This window comes from Chaetomium tenue (assembly GCF_020726465.1).
Source record: "Chaetomium tenue strain MPI-SDFR-AT-0079 chromosome Unknown F5144scaffold_3, whole genome shotgun sequence".
NCBI classification, from domain to species: Eukaryota; Fungi; Ascomycota; class Sordariomycetes; order Sordariales; family Chaetomiaceae; genus Chaetomium; species Chaetomium tenue.
Window position 1 is genome coordinate 4,888,400 of NW_027117331.1, and position 23,771 is coordinate 4,912,170.

General features: G+C 54.6%; 10 protein-coding genes across 10 annotated transcripts; 4 read left to right on the top strand and 6 right to left on the bottom strand.

Annotated features, from left to right (window-relative positions):
* The first annotated feature begins 346 nt into the window (after positions 1 to 346).
* On the top strand, positions 347 to 2,118 carry F5144DRAFT_212169 (GHMP kinase). Its single transcript, XM_066783054.1, has 2 exons — positions 347 to 462; positions 547 to 2,118. Exons 1-2 carry the CDS (start codon positions 404 to 406, stop codon positions 1,670 to 1,672), a joined length of 1,185 nt encoding a protein of 394 aa, XP_066645647.1. The 5' UTR covers positions 347 to 403; the 3' UTR covers positions 1,673 to 2,118.
* Positions 2,119 to 2,131: 13 nt separating this feature from the next.
* F5144DRAFT_547342 (vitamin B6 photo-protection and homoeostasis-domain-containing protein) lies at positions 2,132 to 3,652 on the top strand (the record flags this gene model as incomplete). The annotated part of the gene is made up of 3 exons (XM_066787466.1): positions 2,132 to 2,218; positions 2,335 to 3,529; positions 3,588 to 3,652. The coding sequence occupies 3 exons, from the start codon at positions 2,132 to 2,134 to the stop codon at positions 3,650 to 3,652; spliced, it is 1,347 nt and encodes a 448-aa protein (XP_066645648.1).
* Position 3,653: 1 nt separating this feature from the next.
* On the bottom strand, positions 3,654 to 5,210 carry F5144DRAFT_212082 (cytochrome c/c1 heme-lyase). The gene has a single exon (XM_066783052.1). It carries the CDS (start codon positions 4,999 to 5,001, stop codon positions 4,033 to 4,035), a length of 969 nt encoding a protein of 322 aa, XP_066645649.1. The 5' UTR covers positions 5,002 to 5,210; the 3' UTR covers positions 3,654 to 4,032.
* Positions 5,211 to 6,038: 828 nt separating this feature from the next.
* F5144DRAFT_487576 (uncharacterized protein) lies at positions 6,039 to 6,509 on the bottom strand (the record flags this gene model as incomplete). The annotated part of the gene is made up of 2 exons (XM_066785618.1): positions 6,039 to 6,349; positions 6,422 to 6,509. The coding sequence occupies 2 exons, from the start codon at positions 6,507 to 6,509 to the stop codon at positions 6,039 to 6,041; spliced, it is 399 nt and encodes a 132-aa protein (XP_066645650.1).
* A 100-nt stretch (positions 6,510 to 6,609) lies between these two features.
* Positions 6,610 to 7,450, top strand: F5144DRAFT_211951 (uncharacterized protein). Its single transcript, XM_066783050.1, has one exon. The coding sequence runs from the start codon at positions 6,748 to 6,750 to the stop codon at positions 7,375 to 7,377; it is 630 nt and encodes a 209-aa protein (XP_066645651.1). The 5' UTR covers positions 6,610 to 6,747; the 3' UTR covers positions 7,378 to 7,450.
* Positions 7,451 to 8,761: 1,311 nt separating this feature from the next.
* On the bottom strand, positions 8,762 to 9,310 carry F5144DRAFT_485468 (uncharacterized protein; the record flags this gene model as incomplete). The annotated part of the gene is made up of 2 exons (XM_066785500.1): positions 8,762 to 8,983; positions 9,035 to 9,310. The coding sequence occupies 2 exons, from the start codon at positions 9,308 to 9,310 to the stop codon at positions 8,762 to 8,764; spliced, it is 498 nt and encodes a 165-aa protein (XP_066645652.1).
* A 514-nt stretch (positions 9,311 to 9,824) lies between these two features.
* F5144DRAFT_647565 (Intradiol ring-cleavage dioxygenase) lies at positions 9,825 to 11,230 on the bottom strand (the record flags this gene model as incomplete). The annotated part of the gene is made up of 4 exons (XM_066792922.1): positions 9,825 to 10,537; positions 10,593 to 10,721; positions 10,785 to 10,916; positions 10,990 to 11,230. 4 exons carry the CDS (start codon positions 11,228 to 11,230, stop codon positions 9,900 to 9,902), a joined length of 1,140 nt encoding a protein of 379 aa, XP_066645653.1. The 3' UTR covers positions 9,825 to 9,899.
* Positions 11,231 to 12,083: 853 nt separating this feature from the next.
* On the bottom strand, positions 12,084 to 15,760 carry F5144DRAFT_620369 (amino acid permease-domain-containing protein; the record flags this gene model as incomplete). Its single annotated transcript, XM_066792019.1, has 7 exons — positions 12,084 to 12,503; positions 12,572 to 12,887; positions 12,943 to 13,182; positions 13,252 to 13,370; positions 13,625 to 13,643; positions 14,184 to 14,434; positions 14,633 to 15,760. 7 exons carry the CDS (start codon positions 15,758 to 15,760, stop codon positions 12,135 to 12,137), a joined length of 2,442 nt encoding a protein of 813 aa, XP_066645654.1. The 3' UTR covers positions 12,084 to 12,134.
* Positions 15,761 to 16,407: 647 nt separating this feature from the next.
* Positions 16,408 to 18,659, bottom strand: F5144DRAFT_570369 (amino acid permease-domain-containing protein). Its single transcript, XM_066788760.1, has 3 exons — positions 16,995 to 18,659; positions 16,833 to 16,944; positions 16,408 to 16,767 (listed from the first exon to the last, which is right to left on the bottom strand). The coding sequence occupies exons 1-3, from the start codon at positions 18,475 to 18,477 to the stop codon at positions 16,587 to 16,589; spliced, it is 1,776 nt and encodes a 591-aa protein (XP_066645655.1). The 5' UTR covers positions 18,478 to 18,659; the 3' UTR covers positions 16,408 to 16,586.
* A 44-nt stretch (positions 18,660 to 18,703) lies between these two features.
* Positions 18,704 to 19,886, top strand: F5144DRAFT_629262 (uncharacterized protein; the record flags this gene model as incomplete). The annotated part of the gene is made up of 3 exons (XM_066792372.1): positions 18,704 to 18,810; positions 18,968 to 19,249; positions 19,365 to 19,886. Exons 1-3 carry the CDS (start codon positions 18,805 to 18,807, stop codon positions 19,884 to 19,886), a joined length of 810 nt encoding a protein of 269 aa, XP_066645656.1. The 5' UTR covers positions 18,704 to 18,804.
* Between the last annotated feature and the right edge of the window lie 3,885 nt (positions 19,887 to 23,771).

The following is a 23,771-nucleotide window of genomic DNA, read 5'->3' on the forward strand; positions in this document are numbered from 1 at the left end:
ATGATTGGGAGGAGAAGAAAGGAATAAGTACATAAGGAAAAAGATGAGACGTGTCGGAATGGAAGAAGCAAGTCCAAAATAAAAGGCACAGCAGGTCGCCAGCAAGGACGAGGAGCAATGCTGCGGTGTGAGGCACAAGTTGGACAATAATACAAGTACAGTCATGTGACTAAGCGGGTATTTGAGCGGCAGTCGAGCTGCGGGCCGAGACTTGATGGACCCCTGCAGATCTGCCCCGCTAACTGTTTCCAGCGCCGATCCTTGGCAACAATTTCCTGGGTGCCAGACCTAAATACCCCGCCAGGATGGGCTACAGCATGAAGAAAGAAGGAGATTGTTGACCGCTCAAGTGTTTCCTCCACACACCGCAGCCCAACTACCTGCAAAACACCCACCTTCAACCATGGCAGACAAAGTGTACCGCGCCAGCACGACGGCGCCGGTGAATATCGCCGTTGTCAAGTACGCATCCTCTCGTTCTGACTAGGAGCGGCAAGCGAAATGCGAACGCAGCCAGGTACCTAACTGACCGCTGCCCGATGATAGATACTGGGGCAAGCGCGATCCCAAGCTCAACCTGCCGACCAACAGCTCGCTCTCGGTGACGCTTTCACAGGCTGACCTCCGCACACTCACCACGGCTTCCTGTTCCGCTTCGTACCCCGCTGCCCAAGGCGACTCGCTGCTCCTCAACGGTGAACCGTCCGATATCGCGGGGGCCCGCACGCAGGCATGCTTCCGGGAACTGCGCACCCGCCGTGAGGCCCTCGAGGCCGCCGATCCCTCCCTCCCCAAGCTCTCGACAATGCCACTCCGCCTCGTGTCCGAGAACAACTTCCCGACCGCCGCAGGCCTGGCCTCGTCGGCGGCAGGCTTCGCCGCACTCGTGCGGGCCATCGCGAACCTGTACGAGCTTCCCGCCTCGCCGTCCGAACTGAGCTTGATCGCGCGCCAGGGTTCTGGGTCGGCATGCCGCAGTCTCTTCGGCGGCTATGTCGCCTGGCGCATGGGCGACGCGGCCGACGGCAGCGACTCGATGGCCGATCAGGTCGCCGAGGCGTCGCACTGGCCCGACATGAGGGCGCTGATCCTCGTCGTGTCGGCGGCCAAGAAGGGTGTGAGCTCGACCTCGGGCATGCAGCAGACGGTGGCCACCTCGGGCTTGTTCCAGGAGCGCATTGCCAAGGTCGTGCCGCAGAACATGGCTGCGATGGAGAAGGCCATTGCGGAGCGCGACTTCGCCTCGTTTGCCGAGGTTACCATGCGCGACTCCAACTCGTTCCATGCCACCTGCGCCGATACATACCCGCCCATCTTTTACATGAACGACGTCTCGCGCGCCGCGATTCGGGCGGTGGAACAGATCAACGCTGCGGCAGGAAGGACCGTGGCTGCCTACACGTTCGATGCCGGTCCGAACGCTGTAATCTACTACCTGGAGAAGGACACCGAAGCGGTTGTCGGGACTCTTTACCACGTGCTGGGTGGCGAGGTTGGCGGCTGGAAGAGCACTGTTGTCCAGGGGTTGAAGTCGAGCATCTCTTTGGATGAAGGGGTCGCCGGAATCCTCAAGGCTGGTGTTAGCCGCGTGATCCTGACGGGGGTTGGGGAGGGGCCCCTTAAAAGCGAAGAGTATTTGGTTGCCCAGGACGGAAGCCCGGCAAAGAGATGATTTTTGTATTGTTGTATTAGGAGCCCTCGACCAAATGCCAAGAGTAACGAGCGCTGATATGATCTGTAAGCGGCCACGCGCGCTGAATATATTGGCGTTGGATTTGTCCCACACAGCGCACCTTGACATGTTGCAATCCTGGAACCGTCTCTCTTGGTAGTGACTGATCCCCCGGACTTTCAGCCAGGATGGGCTTGTGGGTGGCCTTTGATAAGGGACGATAAGCCCCGCCGTTACGTCAGGCGCGCTGAAGCCGCCTCAGCCTCAGGGGAACGAGGCCGACATACAGGGGCGGAAGGCACGCGACTGGACGCCCCCGGGCCGGCAGCCCCTGCTTCTGGTCCTGCCAACCCGCGGACGTCGGTCCCTCACCAGCTCGACAATCGCCGTCCCCGTCCTACATTCTTGACGCCCGGAATTAAACCCTGGGGTGTCGACGAGCATGCGACCGGCGCCGCCATGAGCCGGAGCTTCTACGACATCGACCCGGCGGGTGAGGTGCTCTGCACGTACACCAATGGCGGGGAGAAGGAGCAGCTCAAGTCCGTGAGTGTCTTGCACCGCGATTCCCCTTGCTCATCGCTGCCCGCCTCCTTGTCCAACCCTTATTTTTCTTCGCTCCGAGATTCTCAGTAGGAAGCTAATTGACCATCATTTTACAGGAGAAAACCGAAGTGCCTATCCCCAAGGCAATCCTCTACGCGTTCCTACCCGCCGGCTACCCACATTCCGTAACCGACGACTACCTCCCGTACCAAACCTACGACTCCCTCCAGGCCTTCGCCTCGTCCATCACCTCGCTACTCGCTAACCGCGCGGTGCTTGAGGGTCTTGGGGTTGGTGATTCGTCGTCGTCCCCCACCGGCGCCCTGATTCTCAAAATCACAGGCGATACCATCTCGCGCATCGCCACCATCCTGTTTGCCCACCGCATGGGCCAGGCCATCGAACCCGAGTGCAAGTTCTACCGCTTCCTAGCCGATATCTTCAACGATAGCGCCCAGTTCCTCGACCTCCTCACACCGGCCCTGCCGTACTTCCCCAAGCTGGGCGTGATCGTTTCCGCGGGGGTGCTGCGTTCGTTGTGCGGCGTCGCGGCCAATGCGAGTAAGGCTAGTCTGTCGGCGCATTTTGCGCTGACGGGGAACCTGGCGGAGCTGAATGCGAAAGAGGCGTCGCAGGAAACCGTCGTCAGCTTGTTGGGGATGCTGGTCGGGTCGTTGGTGGTGAAGATGGTGGAGGACAAGCAGGTGGTGTGGATGCTTATGGTTGTTCTAGCCGGGGTACATCTGGCGATGAACTACCACGCGGTGCGTGCCGTCAAAATGCGCTCGCTGAACCGCCAGCGGGCCACCCTTGTGTTCCGGGAATGGCTAGATCATGGGACCGTCCTCACTCCGGAGCAAGTGTCGCATAGGGAAAGCATCCTGCGTAAGGGGAGAGGAAATCTGGCGAGTAAGAGCGGGGATTACACGGGCTTCTGCGACTTTGGAACGTATGGGGATCTCATGGGATGGAATCCGAAAGGATACCACCGGTACGATTTTGAGACGAGCACATATTTCATGGGGATATGGCATCGCGGGGGCTATTTTTACATGAGGATTGCGCTCAAGGAGGGGACCAAGACCCCACTCTCTGCTTGGTTCGACGCCGTCAACCATGCCTACCACTTTGACTCAGCGCTCAAAGACGGGTTGCAGAGCCACTACGAGAACGAGATGCCGTTGGGTTACGTGTCCGAGGAACAGAAGCAGACGATATTCACCGCCATGACGACTGCCGGTTGGGATCTCGAGGTGAATGCCCTGGAAACGAGGTTGCCGGTGAGGGTCCGGGCGGGTGACGGCAGGAAAGGTAAGCCAGTACCTTTGGCCTCGACAGCTCTATTTGTGCCCGGTACTGATCCATTTAGGCCTCCACCTGCCCGAGAAGGACCCGGCACGCTTTAATGGTATCTCGGAGGCAAAGCATGACTGATTAAACGGGGATATGATAAGAATAGAGTTGGCATTTTCTCGCGATGCTGCTGATACAGGGGTTTTGGCTAACGGGCGGCAAGACGCTTTTGGGTAGGGACGTTGTTGTTTACTTGAGATACCATGCGAATAACGGGAAACTTGGGGGTTTGTTTGTTTTAGGCTCCGTGTTCGGTTGAGTCAATGTAATGTTCTCCCTGGGCCTGAAACCCTTTTCATGTCCTCGGACTTCAGTTGTTGTCGAGGCCGAACTGGGCAGACATCCCACACCTCACCTTGGACACCGCGACAATCCACTGAGTGGTATGGTACATAAATACGTACATGATATTCGTACAAGGAAACGCAGACAACTCCGCGTGGCCCCTTCCCTTTTCGCCGTCATGAGAACCCAACAGCCCGCATAGCCCGCATTTTAACGCCCTCCCATGTGTTCAGCTTGGGCCGCACATCTAGATAGAAGTTGAGCTTCCCCTTGCCACGCCCGTCATTCCGGCCCGAGTAAAAGTCGATGACATATTCCACTTGTGTCCCACACCGGTCGATAACCCAGTCGTGCCGGTCGAAAGGCGCCGTGTAGCCGAGCAGCGTGTTGATCCTCGCCTTGGGGCTCATGGTTGCGCTGCCCAAGCCGGCGAAGCTGTGCAATCTCGGTCCGCCACACCCGCCTTTCGTCACGGGCTCCACGTATGGCGCCTCCCACTTGAGGATCTCGGCCCACGCTCGCTCGTTGACGGCGTTGTGGATGGGCACCACCGTCCTCATGTCTGCGGCCGCCGCCTCGTGACCCTTGCGCTTCATGGCCTCGAAGAATTGTTTCTCAGAGGGGTACACCCAATGGCCAGTCGACGAGGCCCCCGTCTCTTGTTCATCGTTGGCGGGACATGCGGCTGGGCCGGGGTCGGAGGTGCGGGGGATGCTCGAGATTTCGCGGGATTCGTCAAGGCGTGATTGTGTGCGCGGCGGTTGCTGGGTCGTTGACGGAGCTTCGGATTGCGGTTGTCGCGAGAAAGAGGGCAGGCGAAGCCATGACGACCAGGAAGAAGTAGGTTGTTGGGACGGAGCTGATATTGTGCTTGTTTTTTGCAGACTTTGTGGTGTTGAGGGTGCTGTCGCCTGTGATGCACGCTCTCTCTGGGCTTGCTGTAACCACAACTCGCGAGTTTTGTGGTCGACGGGGCACTTTGCTTCCTCATCCGCCTCGCTCGCGGCACCCGAGGGCTCGTGTCCCCGACCTTTCATTGCCGTCGCTGCCCCTCGCGGTTCGGCTGCCTTGGGGTCGATGTTGTTTTCTTGCGCCGTCGCGTTCCTAGGGTTGACTAGAACGGTGTCGAGCAGGTCCGTGTACATTATGCGCTCATATTCGGGTAAATCCTTTTCGTTATCAATTGTCAAGCCGCTGACAACACGGAATTAGGTGAAGCTGATGCAAAGAGAGACGCTCAGACGCCGAAGTTGAAGCCTGGTTATTGAGGCCCCAGCTGTCGCCACCTGCCACTTGATCATGGCGGGGTTGCAATGAAGCAAATGGGAGAGCATGCCTGGAGCGACCGCGAAACTCAACTTACTACTCGAGTGTCGCTACAACCAAGTACTAATGTACATATTTCCAAGCCTTGCAGGTATAACTCTGTAATTTCATGAACTGCTGGTTCTAATCCAACACTGCCGTCCATTCCATCCGACGTGAGTAGAAAGTATCATACAATGCAGCTCTGGCTAAGCTCCAAATGTGAACTCGACCCTTCCATTGCAGGCGGCAGTTGCCTTAGTTGTACTCATATACATGGACGTCAGGACCGCCATCGACTTCGCGCGGCGGGTCTACGGCGGCAATGTCACACCTTGACCCTAGTTTCGTTGAAACGTGAAGAGTCAAGGGCAGCGGAATTGGTTTGGTGAAGCTATTTGCCATTTCTTATCCCGATCTATACTGGCTCTTGATGTTTGCCACAGAGACCGAGTTCTCAACCAAAACCCCGCATGATAACTTGCTCCGGCAAGTTTCCACGGCCCTTTTCGTCCCGAGTTCCATTCCTCATGTACATCCATAAGAGGGTGTGTGGCATCAGACGTCCACAGTCCCCACAGTCCCGCATACTACAAAGGAAACATCGCTTTCTGTATCATATCCCGAAACCGATATCAAGACTCCGGCAGCAGTCTCTCGACCAGCTTGCCTACGTGCTTGTGTTTGCACTCTCATCCGTTGCGCCTTGTCGCAAACCCTTTGCCCTAATGCACACCGTGCCGTGTGTTCTGTGGCGACTGAGACCGGCCATGAAATGGCCGAACCGCTATATTCCGAGGCAGACCTCGCGGGAGTGGTTCCCCGCTAGTCGCCAGGCCCATTGGGAAAAAAGTAGGTTGTAAAATGCAGATGTCGCTCAAACAAAGAGCGCCGCACCGCCGGTCTCAATCGCTTCAATCTCGGCCGCGGTTAGGGGCTGTCGGTGGAAGCGGGTGGGAAGGTCGTTGCGGTCGAAGAAGACGCCCTTGGGAGGGGCGACCGGGCCAAGATGGGACCCAGCAGCGCCACCAATGCCGGCGTCAGCCTTGATGGTCTTGCGAAGAGGTCCGAATTGTTGGGCGTGGTCGCGGTAGGCGCTGAAAGTAGAGTGGGCAGACTTGGTGAAGGAATCCGGAAGCGAGTTGGTCGGTGATGCAGGATGGGGCTGGGGAGAGTGGTCCACGGATGCTACGGAAATGCCCACGTTAGTCTCTCGTTTTCAAGCGAGGGCGATGCCCTCAGCAGACACATCGGACATACCGGGAATGGTGCGCTTGCCGATAAACCGGATGGAAGGAGTGCGCTCGGCATGCGCAGCTGCCTGGCGAAGAACCTTGGTGGTGAACATCGTTTTGGTTGGTTTCACCGGGTTGGGTTGCGGGTGCGGGCTCGAAGGTGGTGCACGGTAGAGTGCGGTGGATCTCCGAGGGTTAAAGAATTTTGATCTCCTCGCGACGACAGCTGTCCTACGCGTGGTCTTGGGCGCGGCTGGGCAGGTCTGATGGCGATGGGCAAGAACAACGATGTAGGACAGGTCGAGGGAGGAGAATTGGCAGGCGTGAGGGTTGCGAAGTCTGAAAAGCCGGATGTCGGGTCGAGGTCAAGGCCTTTTTGGGGGGGTGGTTTTTCGCATTTCACAAGCTCCGAAAGCCACCATCGACCCATGTCTTGGACTCGGCCAATGGGATGGTGGGACCTTGCTTGGCCCCCCGAACGCCGGAGCGCCCGTTGCAACGCCATCCCACCATTCTGGTCCCGAATCTGGCCATATGGTAACGGTTCAAGTTTCCACGAAAGTGGCGAGAAACGAAAAGAAAGAAGTATACGCAAGGAATGGGGTGGAAATCATCGCGTTTCCTCCTGACGCAGAATGGTGTCTGGCTATCTATATACGCTACTTAATTTTTTTCTCCTTTTCTCTCTTTACGTTCCTTGATTCTTGGATGGGAGCTGGTCTGGCGTGTTCGCATTTTCGCCTCCCCACCCTCCGAGGCCAACCGTCCCGATTCTTCCCGTCGTTGAGCATCAACAGCCGATCACTTGAGATGTTGACGGATTTGTCAACGACCAAAACACGTCTGACCCTTTGCCTTTTGGTTGGCTTGCAGTCTGCTAGTTTGGCATTGGGGAAGATCGAAATGCTCAACGTGTTTCTTCCTGATCGATCTTGCCCTACTCAGGTTTCCCATGCGCCGTTTCCGGAACTCGGCCCATAACTGGACCCACCCTTATCTTTTTATCCCCCGCGCTTGCTTGGGGCGTACATAATTTCGTTGACTTGCAATTGACCTCGGTGGCCTTCCCCGCATTTGTCTGCGCGCATGCCGCATGTGGCCTGCCTCTGCTTGCATGCTCCCGTTGTCCCGTTCCCTGTCACGTGGCTCCGTAACCTCCAACTCCAATACTGGCCGCTGATGTGATTTCGGCGGCCGCTGACATCAATGTGCGGTGCCGAAAACAACACACCCGCCCCTCAGGTGCATAAACGACCCTGGCGTGCCGAGGCGCGCCTCGGGTTTCACGCCTTGTTGATAGTTAGGCAACAAGTCCGTCACTGCCATGTAAATTCGAATGAGGGACCCGGGCCAACCGTGCAGGCCATCGCTGATGTGAACTTGCCTCTTACTTCATTACTTCGTATAATACCTAGGTACCTACCTACAGTTCAGCTTCTACTACATGGAAACGGAACACCCCCCATGCAAACCTGAGTTGTTCCCCCGTGCCAACCTTCCTCACAAGTACCTAGTAATATGAACTTGGAACAAGATGATTTAAGGTTGGTCTAAATCTTAAGCGGGTCCGGACGATTGCATCTTACTTACACGTACCGAAGGCCTGGTAGGCCCGGTGCCAGCATTCTAGCTCTCCCTTACTCTGGCTATCGTTCCGAGTCCTGAATGTCAAGAAAGACCCCTGCTTCTCCCACATGAGATCGTCCGCACTGGTTGGTATTTATTTTCTAGTAACAGCGATGCCGAAGATTGGCTTGGTGGCACCCGCGACATCCAAGTCCGTCAAAACCCAACATATCACGGGCTGCATGAACAGTCCACATGCGACATTCTAACCACGCTGCAAACTGCGATTGGCTTTTCTTTCATATCTGATTCATTCAAGTGACTCACGTTAGACGCAACGGATCGCAATATTAGTTCTGGGTTAAATACGCTATTATTCTTGAAGAAACGAGGTTGTCCTGATCAATGTATCTTGAGCTTTGAGGCTAGATGCAGTGCGATTTGAGTCCGGGCCTTAAATCACAACCATGGCCTTCTCACTTCAGCGAGCGAGCGGCGTCTGTTTGGAGAGGTGCCCGCCTATACGTAGGTGGCCGATTGCCCCGCCGTCGCCGTGGTGGTGGTCGGAGCTGCTCCCGAACCGTTACGAACCGCTCCATGACCCTGTGCGGGGCCTCCAATTTGTGCCGTTGGCGGTGCCCCCGTTGTTCTGGCATTGGAATGTTAATCCTCTTATAAATGACACTTGTTTGGACTTGACTTACGTCGTGGTCGCGGCTTGACGGTCTCCCTTTCTCTTGGTCCACCACCGAGACACAACATAAGCTCCCTGTTGATGATGGGGTCAGGGACGCATTTCTTAGCTTCGGTCGATAGTGAAACTCACCAAGCATGCGCTGACTAGAAACCCAAACATGGCCATAAACGAAAATGCCAAAACCGTTCGCCAATGACCGCATCCGGTGTACGCGATATCAGCTGGCCCGTTGATGATGGAAAAGGGGTTTCTCCACCATCCTCCCCAATAGTACCCCCAATAATTCCAAAACCAGGGCGAGCTGCATGTGTTGGTACCAGTTCGCTAAGCAAAAGTTAGTATCAGGGTCGGTTGATGTTAATACTGGAAGCTAACCGTGATCAAAAGGCAGAAGAGCACCAGCCACATAATGAAGAGGGCGAAGTCAATGGGGAATGGTAAGAAAGAATATAAGAAAGGAGCAATGAAAACGATCGCAAAGAGGATGCTGATGGATGCGATGACCACGCCGTAGATTACCCTGCCATCCCTGGTTGCGCCGGCCTCGGAGAGAACGCGTAGGAAACGAGCGAGGATTCCAAGCACGATGATGGAGCAGATGAGCTGCCAGACACGCAGAGCCACGAGGGCTATTCTCGACGCGGCACCCATTATTGGCAACTGTTGGCGTTTCTGTTCTTCTTTTATGGTCTGCGGGCCTTTGGGTTGATTGTTATCGAAGTGAGTTGTTGCGAGCGGGGGATGTTTCGACATCTAGAACTAAGAGAGTCGGCCCAGAGCGTCGGGTCTCTTTTAAACGCCATCCATCTCGCTTTGTTTCCCCGCGGGCCGAATTAATGGTAATGCCAGCCCAAATGACCTCATCAAATGCACTTCGCGGCTCTTCTTCATTGTCATTTCTTAGGACTCACTTAAAACGGCGAAGTCCAGAACGGTCGTATTGTAGAATACCTTAAATCCCGGAACCAGCCTCATGGAGAAGGTAACTGTCGTACACCGCAAGCGGCTGTTGATTCCATCACATTGAATCCCTTCTGTCCATTGAGGTTTCAGTCGTGCATTCGGGGCTGGCTAATGTACTGAGTCTGTTGAAAAATAAAAGCATCAACTCCATTTTCAGATGGTCTAGGACTTTCTCAAAGTCACGAGCTTCGTTGTCAGCCTGGCCCTATGGATCCCCGGACAAGTACGTGGGACAAGATTGAACCGAGATCCATCTAAACCAAGTCTTCCGATTCCATTACTGGCCCGTCCCTGTCGGAGCTGCTGGGGGAGGCCCTCCAAACCCGGGGTTGTATGCCGTTGGAAAGCCACCCGGGAAAATCCTGTCTAAGCCTGGAATTTTCGGGTTCGTAGTTACCATTTTGCCGCCTTCCTTGAACCTCATCGCCGCAGCCATGATGTCGCGGGTAAAGGTGGTGTTCACACCGAAGCTGAACCATGCAAATATGCCGTCCTTCTGCAGATCCTCTCCTAGCAGCACATAGTGAAAAAAGGGATCAGAGGTTGCAGCCTCCTGCAGTAGAATATTGTCTGCAGCGTTCTGCATCAGGTTCTGCCGGTTCGTAGAATACGGCGCAACCCGCTTGACACTGTTGACGAGATCCTGATCAAAGAATACCTGACCAACGTGTGTGACACGGGAGTCCCAGAGAGTGTTGTTTGCCCGAGCCGTGGCATTGAGATGACTGATGACGTGAATATGCGGTGCGCGTCCCTCATAGTGACCCGGGAAAATGGTTTGGAACTGTGCCACGCCATCTTCGTCCGTTTTTTGCGAACCCCTGAGGAAGCTTCGGTCGAGGTTGGCCAAATCAGACATACCAATGCCGTTGACAGTGGCGAGAGCTCCAGAATAGACTCCGGTCGAATTGGCATCTACACATCGAGTTAGTAAGTAATGGACTTTCAGGTCGCAATGGGTTTGACTCACTCCACATCTCGATGAATGATCCTTCTATCGGCTCGCATGTGTCGACGTCGATAAGCTGAATGTCGAGATGGAGTGGCACTCCTTGTTGCCCATCGACGAGCTCGCTCCGCACATCCTGACCAAGCACGACTGAGGCGGCCCGAGTTAGCTACCAGATAGGTGACCGCAAGGACTAGATCAAGCCCGACTCACAAAAGGGGCCTTCGGTTGTTTCGGGATTCAGAACGCAGGAGTTATTTCTGGCAAACACCTCCTTGGGGTCAGTGGAAGCGTCAAAGTCTTTGTCAGATTTATGTGATTTTCCAAGTGACGAAGTTTGCCTTGCTACCGAACAGTATTAATCTTCCATGGCTGTCACCATCCTGGTTTCCAGGATGGATAATACAAGGTTACCTACCTTTCAGGGCGCGAAGAGACGACGGCACCATCAACGAGCGAGCTCGAAGCTCACGCCTCTGGACCGCACGCTGATAAAGACCCTCAGCCACATGCTTGTTTGAGCAGTGGCCTAGAGAATTGGTGTGTATATCAAGAAATTGTCGACGCTCGGCTCTTTCACGGGCATGATCGTGACCTGGCCCATGTGCTGACACCAGGCCGCCGGCTATGAGCAGACTTGCGAGAGCCAACCCGAGCATTGTAATTTGCGATCTGTAGCTTCTAGAATGGGAAGGTACGAAGATAGCGGGCCCTGGGATCAGGTGGGTAACTTGATGCTGAAGCGGTGTCTTTATATTACCTCCCACCGCCATTACGACAGCTCCACATTTCACGCTCAGTTCGGATAAACTGTGAACAGGGAGAGCCATGCCGCTCATCGACTTGTGGTGGATTCATCAACAGAAGGTTGAAGCCACTGCCCATCGACGTGGTCCCGAATACGCGCGCCAATGTCATACGACGGAGCACATCTCGGTTCAGGTCAATGAATTTAGTTCCGCTTGTGCAAATAGTTACCCGTTGCGCAATCCGACGTTGTCAGGGTAGGATATTGTTGCTGCATTCAAGCGGCGAGGCTCGGGCAACAGAGGAGGCATGAGGTTTCCAGGTTGTCGGGTATGTGCCTCCACCACCCGTCGAGACGCAATGCGAGAGCAGCCTCCATACCACGCCGCGGCAACCCACTGCGCCCATCCTCCATTCTCCAGACGGCCTCAGGTAGATTGCGAGCTACAGGCAAAATGCACACCGGAGACACGGAAATCCCGGAAGTTATATTTTGTAGTTACCGACATTCGCAAATCCCGGTATAGATTCTGTTGGTGTTGCGCGAAACGGGCTGGGACTTATGGCACGGCACGTACGGCCCGAGGGAGACAGTCTCCCGAATCAGATGGTGATAGGTAACTTACGGCTTACTTAGCAAGGTCAATACTGTGGCCTTGAATGCTTCAAACCGCATGAGGAATATCATACAGTGATCATTTGGGTCCAGATGTATTGCACAGCTGGCCTGGCTTTGAGAGTAGGCAGTCACGGAAGGCAACGAAAGCAATTCCTGGTTCATTTGTGACTCGTGACTCGTGTTATCCTCAGCGCCACTCAGACATACTCGTAGCACAGATAGCCGCCCTTAATATCCATCACATCCGCGACAGTAGCATTGGGAATAATACCCAGGGAAGACATGACATGATCCAACGTCAGATACTTCCCACCCTTATCGCCACTCGCAGGGTCCGGCGTGACGGCCAAAATTGCGGCCGACGGCTTTCCCCACATGGAAGACTCTTGCTCCATCCCTCCGGGGAACTCCGAGAAGCCAACCGCTGGGTCCTGCGCGTTCAGCCCACCGATGTCCTTGCGCCGCTTTTTGGGATCTTCCGCCTGCCAGGTCGCCCACATTTTGTCAACGAAGCCGTGGTGCATGAAGAACAACGGATCGCCAGATGAGGTTATCGAGTTGCCGTCCTAAACGTGACCCAGATGGTTAATAATTGGAGAAAAGATCAACAGGAAAAAGGGAACCAGGGACCTACCATCATTGCTAGCGACATATGTCCCAGAAGATGAGGGCCAGAGTAGATACCGTCCAGGGCAGTCTCGTAGGTTGTGTGGTTGAGCGCAGCGGCGACATACGACGCCCCACACTGAGAACTGAAGAAATCTGTGATCCTACGGTTGACGCATCGGGGCTCTGACCCAAACCCTGGTCCGATGTTCACCGTGAGGTTTGCAAAGGGGCCGTTGGGGACGCAGGGGTTCGCGGCCGTGCCACCTCCTCCGAACCCAGTAACGGGGTCGAAAATAGTACTTGCTGAGAATTTTCCGGCGTCACGAGTTTCGTCCCAGTAGCTATTTCATGTGTCAGTGACTCTCCGATATTTCGACACTAATGGGGGCCGGTTACGGAATGGCGCCCGTGTATCCACACTCCTGCAGCAGGAATTCCAGAGTCTTCAAATAGTATCGGTGATACGGCAGGAACTGGCCTGTGGTATGGATTTGCAAGGCGTGAATCTGGTGAAGAGAGACCAGCTCATCCCATCTGGTCTTGGCACCTGGAAGGCGGTTGAGCTTCTGGGGCGAAGTTAGAATACAGCGGTTGGCGGCGAGATAAGCCTTCTTGTCGGCGTCACTTATGTCGTGCCTGTGTATATGTTTAGCATCACTGAATTCCACCGCCAGAACCTACGTGGGAGGTTCAGGTCGGACTTACCAAGAGCGTCTCTGTTGCGGTGCTGTGCATTTGGGGTTATCGGCATGCTTGGCTGGGAGTGCCGTAACAACGGCGGCACCCGCAATGGAGAGGACGACCGAAGCAAGTAACATGACTACCTAGTGTTAAGTCGTTACTGATGGCTGCTTGGGAACGGAAGCTGTAGTCATTTTTTGCGAGGGGGGCCACGACTTAAGAAGACTTCTTCTATATCCTTATCTGTATCCCTGGCCTTGAAAAATTACATCCTGTGACAATTGGTACGTGGCGCGCTGACAGCTGCAATGCAACTCTGGGAATGAAGCTACGGTACTTGTGTCTGGACCGGGATAAGCGATAGGGTAGGCTGAATCGGCTCTGACTAGGCGCCCACCTTGTACTTACCAGGTTTGCTGTCGACGCGTGGTTGCAGAATTCACCCGGATGCGTGCTACCTTTCACCCGCACCAATGGAAAAAGTAAGCAGGTTCAGCGAGCTCAGCTCGTCGTGTTCCGATGTCTCGGGAGTTGGGGGAGGTTGCTGCCCGCAACTATAATTAGAAAGAAGGCTGAAGAAGCATGAGAGACCAACCATACACGTCGGTAAAGCAACCGGGGTACCCGTTACGAGGAAGGACGGAAGTCCTTTTGCATTTCGGGTCGCTGTGGCGCTCGACATACCCGGAAGCCGTCTTCATTGCGGTGATGTAAACTGAATTATTGTTTTCCCTTTTCGGGCCGAGTCTAGTAGTAATCTATCTATTCTAACGGGGTACGAACCAACTTGGTAACAGTTGTTCCATCTTGAAGGATGCTAGTTACCTCCTCCAGCCGGTATTTTTGTAACCGGGGTAGCAAGATTGTCAATACCGCCCAATACACAACACCAAACACGAGACTATTGTTCTAGTTAGGGAGCTTCTTTGTAGTGGATAGGGAAGAGCAGTACTTACACAGACATGCCAACAAACGCGTAGCTAACTCTGGATATATGCGAACTCCAGTCTTCTCCATTGTAGGGGATAAACGGAGCACACAACAGAGCAGTGGATAAAAAGACGTTAAACCAAGCAGCCGGCAAAAATGCTCGGTACGGACGCTTGAGATCCGGGCGAGTCCACCGCAGCCGAATTAGTCCGAGGGAAACAAAGAGGGAAAAGAACTGGCCCGGATAGCCCTCCACTTCGAGAATGAATGAGTAGATCTGTTTATAGGGGATGCATATCACAATAACAGAAGGGATGTAGTGCAGGACCAGACCACCAAGCGGGGATCCAAAGGGACGCGTGGAAGATAATAGCTCGCCGAAAGGGAGGAGGCCTTGGCGTGCAATTTCTTGGTTTAGACGTGCCTGTCGAGCGTGGTGTTAGCTTTGTCCATCAACAGCAGGGCGTGGGCATACCAAAGCGAATGTAACGACCATAACGTTGCCTGCTGCTGAAACAGCGATGGCCAAGGGAAGCAGGAGCTTTCCCAAGGTTTCACCAAACACCCTCTCGAAAAATAATGCACCGACTAACTCCCCGCTTTCCTTGATCTCATCTAGTGGGATGACTAGGAAGTAAGCCACGTTGATGAGGAGGTAAAGCAAGCAGATCGTGACCAGCGCCGTCGGAGCCGCCGATCGAAGCGTTCTCACAGGATCGCGCACCTCGTTCAAGACGTTGTTGACATTCTGCAGACCGGCGTAGCTGTAAAATACTTTGAATAGCGCCGTGCTGATCACGCCCCAGTTCCAGACAGAGCCTTCCCAGAGACCATTCCAAGTTGAGGGAAAGGAGTGTGCATGAAGCTCGCGGATGACTGAGACTGGTTCGCTCGGCGTGTATCGTGTTGTGACAACGGCGCCTGCGCAGACCGTCATGAAGATTACCAAGCCGATCTTGACCCAGCCCAACATGTTTTGTATCACAACACCTGTCCGCATGGAGCATGCATGGAGGACAGTGATGCCGGTCATGAGACCGAGCGCTAGAAGCCTAACTTGTACTGGGTGTTCAGCTGGCGCTTTTCCAAGGGCGAAGAGGAGGTATTCCCCAAACACGATGCAATTGCTGGCGGTAAATCCGAGAACAATGGCGTGTACAGCAACGAGAGTGGAGGCAAGAAAACGCGGGCGGCGATAGGTGAATTCGAGATAGACCTTTTGGCCTCCAGAGCGCGGGAGCATGCAGCCGTATTCCAGCGCAACCATCAGGCCGAACCAACTGATGATGGCCCCAGCAATCCAGAGAAGAAGGCTCAGGCCAATACTCCCGACGGAGCTGACAATGGCGCCCGGAGTTGCGAAGATACCGCTTCCGATAACCCGAGAGATGATGAGGATGTATGCGCTGCTCCATCCCAAATTGCGTCCAAGAACCGCCGTCTCCGGCACAACGTCGTCCTCTAGTGACCGTGCACCGACATCTCCAGAATGGAGTGGCTTTGTCAAGCTGGAATCGGCATTGTAACGAGGGCTTGAGGGTTCTCGGGGACTCGATGTGTTGCCGAGCAGGGGTGTTTCCGCATCCGGTTCGGTGGAATCCATAGCTGCCGGCGGGAGTGGAATCTTGGATGGCCGCAGTTAAGCTGAAGTGTAAAAATAGGAGTATAATTAAGAATTTGTATTGTTTTAGGGTCCCGAGGCCAAAATGAGGGCCAAGTAGTATATGGGGAACCAAGACTTGTTATTGACTATGCTCCCTCGTCTCGGGGTCTTGACAATGGTTGCTCGATAATCAGAAAAGGGATACATTTGTCAGGCTAGGAATGAGGAGCATGGGAACCGGAGGCTTCGGGAGACATTGTGAAACGCAAATGCCATGTTTCGCGTCGCGTGTATAAGACGCGAGATGGCGTGCTTAAGACTGCGACCAAGCAGCTGGCCGTGCCACATCCACCCCTGAAGCCAGCGTATGACGACTTTGGGCAAGGTGAAGTGCAGCATGACAACAGATCTGAAGATACAATGATCAAGGAAAGTGGTAGTTTAATGCTCTGACAGGGCCGCGTAGCACTGCAATGTATAGATTCCATGAAAGTAGGTAGTGTTCGTATACGTACGAGGCAATCCTAATAATAAAGGCTAAGCGATGAAATAATGTTATGCTTGGAAACAATCATTAACCGTGTGTGGATTTGTCGTTCAAGAGACCGAGCTAGTCCTTGGAAATGTCTTGTCAAACGTCTTGACTGTGCCTAAGAACTTGGCTGTTTGGAAAGGAAATTCCACATTAGAACGGCACCATTGTCGCCGTGCTCACAGATGTAACCTGGAATCAAGATCGAGTTCAATGTGCTCAGAAATTGCAATGTACCTGAGGACCGCTCCGCTCATTTACTTCTCGAAAACAAAGGCACTAAGGGCCTCGTCCTCAATCCCATATCCAGCTGATGGCTTTTACCCAACCCCTCTCCTTATCCGGGAGTTGTTCCGGGTGGTACTCATCTGCTCTCGCAAGAGCATCCTCGAGCGGTATCTCGTCTAAAGATACAATTTTCGTTTTCCGGAAAACTTTCCAAAATACATAGGCTGTAAGAACAATGGGGATGTCCCTATGTCGATGGCGTTAGAACAGAATACACGGCTGCGACCAAGGAGTGTGACGAATCTGACTTACAAGTACGACGATACAAACTGGGCAGGATCCCAATTTCCTGTGGTAAAGACGGTGAACCCGCCAGTTAGAAGAATGAGGATGCACATGAACAATCCGGCCGGCGAGGAATATCCTGCGAAAGGTTAGCTCATCGCCCGGCTCGGTAAAGAATAGAATACTTGCTTGTCCACCAGTTATGCCACGGTAGCCTACTTGCATCGATGCCTTGTGCCTTTAAAGCCTGCATCAAACGGATGTGATTGAGCAGGATCGACGACCATGAAACCAGAACTCCCGCAGCTGTTAGCGAGACCAACCACCAGAAGACTGTGATGGCGGCCTCGGATAGGCTCATGAAGCTGAGAAACATGAAGGCCGCAAACAGCAGTACGCACATGTAGGGCGCGCCCCACGGTGTCGTTTTCAGAAAGATGCTGGGCGCTTGTCCCTTGACCGCCAGCCCATATAAAACTCGAGTGCCTGCGAGTAGTGCTTGGTTTGATGCTGACCAGGCCGAGGTAATTACGACGGCGTTGACCACAGACGGGATGGCAGATATGCCCGCTTGCGAGGCGGCAATAACAAACGGGCTTTGAGCGACGCTGCTGCCGGAACCGTCCAGACGCTTATCGTTGCTTGGGACGAGCATCCCGACCACGAGGACGGCCAACATATAGAAGATGATGATGCGCGCGAAGACACGTTTGCAGGCGCGTGGTATGGCCTCGCGCGGATTTTGGGTCTCCGCAGCTGCCATAGCCAGCGACTCGACTCCCGCAAAAGAAAACACGGCGCCGGTCATGACAGCCCAGAATCCTAGAAACCTCCCCCAATCCCCGGTGGCAATATGCTCAACAAACGGCCCGGGATCTCTCCAGTATCTGAAGCCGATCCGCTCGGTTCCAGAAATGCCCCCAAGATTAATCACCAACCCCAGTATAATCAGGAATACCACCAGCAAAATCTTGAGCATAGCAAACACAAACTCCACCTCCCCGAACACCCTCACAAACGCCAACCCCACCCCGATCGTTAATACCATGAACACCACGATGATCCACGCCGCACTCACATCCTCCCACCAGAACCGCACCAACACGACCACCGCCGTCGCCTCGCTCGGGATGCTCAGCAGATTCCCGTACACCAAGTTCCAACCAATCGCGAAACCCCACGCGGGGTCGACTAGGGCCTCAGCGTGGCGCACGAAGGACCCCGTAACAGGCATCAGCGCGGCGACCTCGCCAAGGGCGAATTGGACGGCGCAGACGACGAAGCCCACGACGGCGTAGCCAAGCAGCGCGCCGAGCGGGCCGCCGCGTTGCACGGCGCCGCCGAGGCCGAGGAATAGGCCCGTGCCGATGGACCCGGCGATGCCGAGCATGGAAAGGTGGCGCTGGGCGAGACCGCGGCGAAGATGCGTTGCCTCGACGGCAGTGGGGGCGATGTCATCGTGTTCGGTTTGCGTATCATTGAGGTGAGGGGCCGTCCCGGCTGTGTGGTGAATTGTCGGGTTAATTGTAGTGTAGTTCAGTGTGGGGCCAGTTTTAAGGTATGTTGTTGGGGAGGATAATGATGAGGCGGCTGCTTCGATATCGGAATCCGGGCTGGTGCGCGTGGCACCGGCCCCAGGCTCGGGAGGGAGGTCATTTTTGGAGGCAACCATTGCTCTGGTTCTGGGTGTAAAGGGATTGGATTCCTCTGCTGAACTTGATCCCTCCAATTAATCGGATAATGGAAATGGGACTCGGATGTGCTAGAAATTAGTTTCACGGTCGGAGCAGAGTGGAATACAGGAAAATGTAAGAGCCCCAGTTGACGCAAGACAGCGTCCGAATTTCGTAGAGGTTAAGACCCACATAAGCTCCTCAGAGGAGCTGCGAATGAAACGCCCAGCAGTTAAGGGTTGCTTTGATTCGTCGTGAAATTTCACCAAACCCTGCCCAAACACCCTCCTTCTGTGTCTCCTCGTGCACCTGCCCCCGTCCTTATCATGTCGGTAGAAAGCCAACCTCCAGGCTCTCGTATCCGTCGCTTTTTTTAACACTATCCGAGGTAGGCACAGCAACGTAAACCAAGCTGAAAACAATAACAACTACGACTCGAATCCGGCCGAAACGTCGCCCCTCCCATGTCTTCCATATCTCCCCTCCCAGCGACCGCGACCTCTGACCCCGACGGCCCCCTCCCAAAACCTCGTCGCCACGCTCGGTATCTTGGCCACACTCCCCGCGGAGCTTCGGCGCCTGGTCCTAGTCGCCGCCTTTGGCCAACGTACTGTGCACTTGGACCTGCGACTTTCTCGCCCGCGACGGGAAGATAGCCTCGATTTGCTGCCGAGATACGCCAAATGCGAGCATGGGCTCGGCTCGGCGCCTCTACGCAAGTGCGCCTCCCCCGACCACGCGGCGCCCCCAGCGTGGCGTTGGTACGGCTGCGTATGCCACCGCGTGATTCCCAGCAAGTACATATACCCTCATTTCGATGAATGTCTGCGCGGCCGCGCCAACTGCGAGTATTGGTCGTGGGGGTGCCATCGGCGCCTTGGGATAGTTGTTGGCGTGCCGGCAGGCGTATGCTGAGGGAATTGACGTCCTATATTCGACCAACACCTTCTTCCTCGAGAGCACTGCCCTCTTCGACGCCTTGTTCTGCCCCGCACCGCACCGCACCTCCCAGCAGCTGCTGCTGCCTCAGCGCCTGGCCAGCATCACCTCGCTCGAGCTGCGTTGGGAGCTGTTGCTCTGGGGCCAGATTCCCCGCGGGCGCGGCAACCCTTGGACGAGGGAGCCTTTGATGCCCCTATTCGCGGATAAGGGCAGAGTGCAACTTGCCGCCTACCTCTGCTACCTGGGCGAAGCGTTTCCGAATCTACAGACCTTGGTATTGGCCTTTGCGGACTCTCTCTACCACGATTCTCAGGTACGGCCTGTCTGGGCCTTAGAAGAGATCGACCGCTTGTTACTACGCCCCATCGCAGACGCTGTGGCGCGCCTCCAGCACCCACAGCGACAGCATGTCGTGGTGGAGCTACCGTCCAACGTCTTTGATGGAGTTCTACTCCTCGCCCTGTAGAAAACCACTCCTCGCCCTGTAGACCCACTTCTTTAAATGCAGGGTGGATTTCCGTACAGAATATTACATCGTGCACCACCGGAAAATTCACTCTTCGCCTCTATCTCCATCAAGGTAAACAGCAATTCCCCACGTCCAAATAAATATAACATCATTTTTTTCTCGCAAATCGCTTTCGTCGGCCTCGGTGAATCCAGATCAAGCGCTCCAGCGGGATTTCGCTTTCCGCTCGCTAAGATGGTAGACTGTGAAGTCTCAAATGCGATTCCTCGTGCGACGGCTCCCGGCCTTCCCGTTCTCCCTCATCAACTCTATGAGACTCTCGATACTCTCATACAGGACCTGAATGCCTGGGGCCGTTCCAACGGCCTTGCCCTTTTCAAGCAACGTCCTTCGAACTATAAGGATGGCAAGCCAACCCGATATGAGATTGCTTGCGACCGTGGAGGCAAGATACGTGCCTCACAGTCTATGGTTCGTCGATCCAGCACATCGAAGACAGGGTGCGAATGGTCTGGTGTTGCGAAGGCGTTGAAGGAAAATGGCCGCAAGTGGTCATTTGAGGTGCTCACCGGTACACACAATCACTCGGCAACGTCTGGCGACATAGCAGGGTTGACCACTCACCGGGTCTACCGCGGCTTGACGGACGATATGAAGGCCGAGGTGGCGACGTTGTCCCTCAACCCGGCCCAACGGCCTCGAGATATTCTCAGTTATCTGCGCAAGGCGTACCCAGATGCGATCTTCACCCAGAAAGACATTGAGAACTATCGCGATCGACTGCAACGCGATAAGCAAGACGGCAAAACACCAACGCAGGCCCTCCTCACGATACTTCAAGAGACTAGCACCTACCACGTCGTTCGGACTGACCCGACAGACCCCCGCACGATCATTGGACTCTTTTGGACTTATCCTTGGGGCGTCGAGATGTGGAGGAAATACCCATGGGTCTTGCAGCTGGACAACACATACAAAACCAATCGCTTCAACATGCCACTATTCCAGGCCACCGGTGTAACCAACGTCACTACTACGTTCAACGCAGCGTTCGGCCTTGTAGACAATGAACGGGAAGACGGCTTCGGATGGCTGGCACAGCAGCTCCTTGCATGCCAGCTACACCACCGCATCGAGAGTCCAGGAGTCCTGATCACTGACTTCGAAAAGGCGCTGAAAAACGCTTTAGAAGACTGCTTTCCAGAGGCTCGCCAACAGCTTTGTGTATTCCATATCAACAAAAATGTGGTGTTGAACATCAAGCGCAAGTGGAAAAAGACTCACCGTGAAAATCAGCTACCGCTAGCGCCGAACATCGTGGACGAAGCCGTCGCGGATCCTATCCTCCTCGAAGAAGTCGACAAACACCAATTGCGCCAGTTAAACGCGCCCCTGACCGATGAAGAAGATCCGGACGCTATTCGCCTGCCTTCTCCAGAAGAACTTGCGCATTCGCCAGCCGGTATCTACGCGTTGTGGAAAGTCATGGTTTATTGCCAAAATGAAGACGAATTCGACGAAGCTTGGAGCCGATTCAAGGCCGAATTCAGCGATCAAGAAGCTATCATCGGCTATCTGGAGACTCAGTATCTCCCGTTGAAGGAAGAGTGGGCCCGTCCGTGGATTTCCAGGCTCATGAATTTCGGCCAGCGTACCACGAGTCCCACCGAGACAGCACATCGTGAACTCAAAAGTTACCTAATCAACGGCAAATCCAGCCTTCTCAAGATGCATGAAGTCATCCTCGAAATGATCAAGAACAAAGAAATCGTCTACAAAGAACGAATCGCGACTCAGAAAGCCCGCCTCCGGACCGAGTTCCAGGGACCGAGCTTTGGCTGGCTTGGACCGACGAACAAGGAGGTGTCCTACAAGGCCATCGACAAAGTGAACCTGCAGAAAAAGCTGGCGATGGCCTCACAACCAGGAGGTAGCACCCGGTATCCTGGAGGACGACCATTACGGCCCTGCACCGGCCGGTACACACAACAATAGGGTGTGCCATGTTCCCACCGACTGTTGGCGAAGTTGGTTGAGAATAAAGCACTCACCAGGGACGATTTCCATGAATTTTGGTGGCTTGAACGCAGCCTCCTTGAGGAATTCCCGATATTGAGCGTCAACTCCCCTGCAATGGCCAAGGGCAAGGGGCGGGCAAGAGGAAGTGGTCCCTTTCAGGGATCAGAGATTATCGTACTTGAGGCACCATCTTCAACTGCACCGGCGGTCCTGCAGACCTCAACATCATCAATTCCAGCATCACGAATGAACCCACGACCAACGAGGCCGTCAATTCGGCGCAAGCCGTCTCAATGGGAGGAGGCCAACGTGGCCGATGTAGAGGAGGAGGCGGCCGCCTTAGCGCCGGCTGCCTGGCCAGCCAAGCGGATGAAGTTCAACACGTCGGTGCCTGCGGCCAAAAACACAAAGACATCTTCAGCCGGCGTCTCAAATACGCCAACTGCACCAACCAGGATGGCCGGAAAACCCTCTCAGCCATTGCAGGCCACGCAGGACTGTATCGTCGTTGAGCTGGATTAGACACAAAGAGGAGGAGGTTGATTCTACAACACCAAAATTCTTATGATGATCATATATTAATTGACAGGGAATAGCCTCAGCGGCCACCGCCGTAAGTTGAATGCATTCTCTGACCCTTGATGTAGCTGCTCTTGTGACTTTGTGCGACCCATTAAGGTATGTGTGTGTGTGTGTGTGTGTGTGCGTGTGTATACGGAGCCGTACAATAACTATGCACCATTGAATTTTCCGGTGGTGCACGATGTAATATTCTGTACGGAAATCCACCCTGCATTTAAAGAAGTGGGTCTACAGGGCGAGGAGTGGTTTTCTACAGGGCGAGGAGTAGAACTCCTTTGATGATCTCAACGGCGCCTGGACCCTGAAAGGCTCGCCAAGCCTCGGGCTCGAGGTGGAGAAGAGAGGGGTGCAATGGCCCAGCGCCCCAGGCAAAACAGACTGGCTGCGGTATCCTCTATCTGGTGCGACTGTCCACTCGGCTGGGGTGGAGGGTGGGCCGGTTGAGGCTACAGCCAGCGGCCGAGCCGCCCAGGGGCGCTTCTACTACATTAAAAAAGCACTCGAGAGCGAGCTCACTGTGACGGCAGGTTCTAACCCTAACCCTGGCCGCAACCCGAGTGGTGGTCTGTGCGCCTCCCACCTGTGTTTTCCCACAGTTGTGCGAATCCTGTATCTTGATTCTTTTCTTTTCTTCTCTTTAGCTTTAGATTTACGTAATTGAGTGGGATTATTTGAGCCTTTGTACCTCTATTCCTCGCTCGCTCGTTATCACGGGTGGAATCGCCGTGGTAGGGGATCTCTGGTATATTGTGTGGTTGCACGAGCAACCGAATGTAGGAGGCGCGGCGCGCCCAGGGAAAACCCTGTCTGTGTGGGCCGCGCACAGACCATACTAGCAGGACCCCACTACCAGGGGTCCTGCCCTGCAACCCTGACCCTGACTAACTACAACCCTAACCCGTATATGGAACGGGCTGTGCCCGTGACACTCGTCACAATTAGCATAATTCGATGCTCTCAGAAACGCCCCTCTAGCGGCCTCAATACAGCCCCGATGGACTGCTTCCCGGGCAGTGACCTCGGCTCGCTGAGATTGCTCAGACCATACCCTATACCAGCTTTCCGGGTTATATTATCGCATCTTACCTATAGCTTCCAGAAACTCGGCAATCTCGCATCCTTCTACACTTATAGTACTAAGTGGTTAGGGCTAGGGTTAGGGTTAGGGTTAGGGTTAGGGTTAGGGTTAGGGTTAGGGTTAGGGTTAGGGTTAGGGTTAGGGTTAGGGTTAGGGTTAGGGTTAGGGTTAGGGTTAGGGTTAGGGTTAGGGTAGGGTTAGGG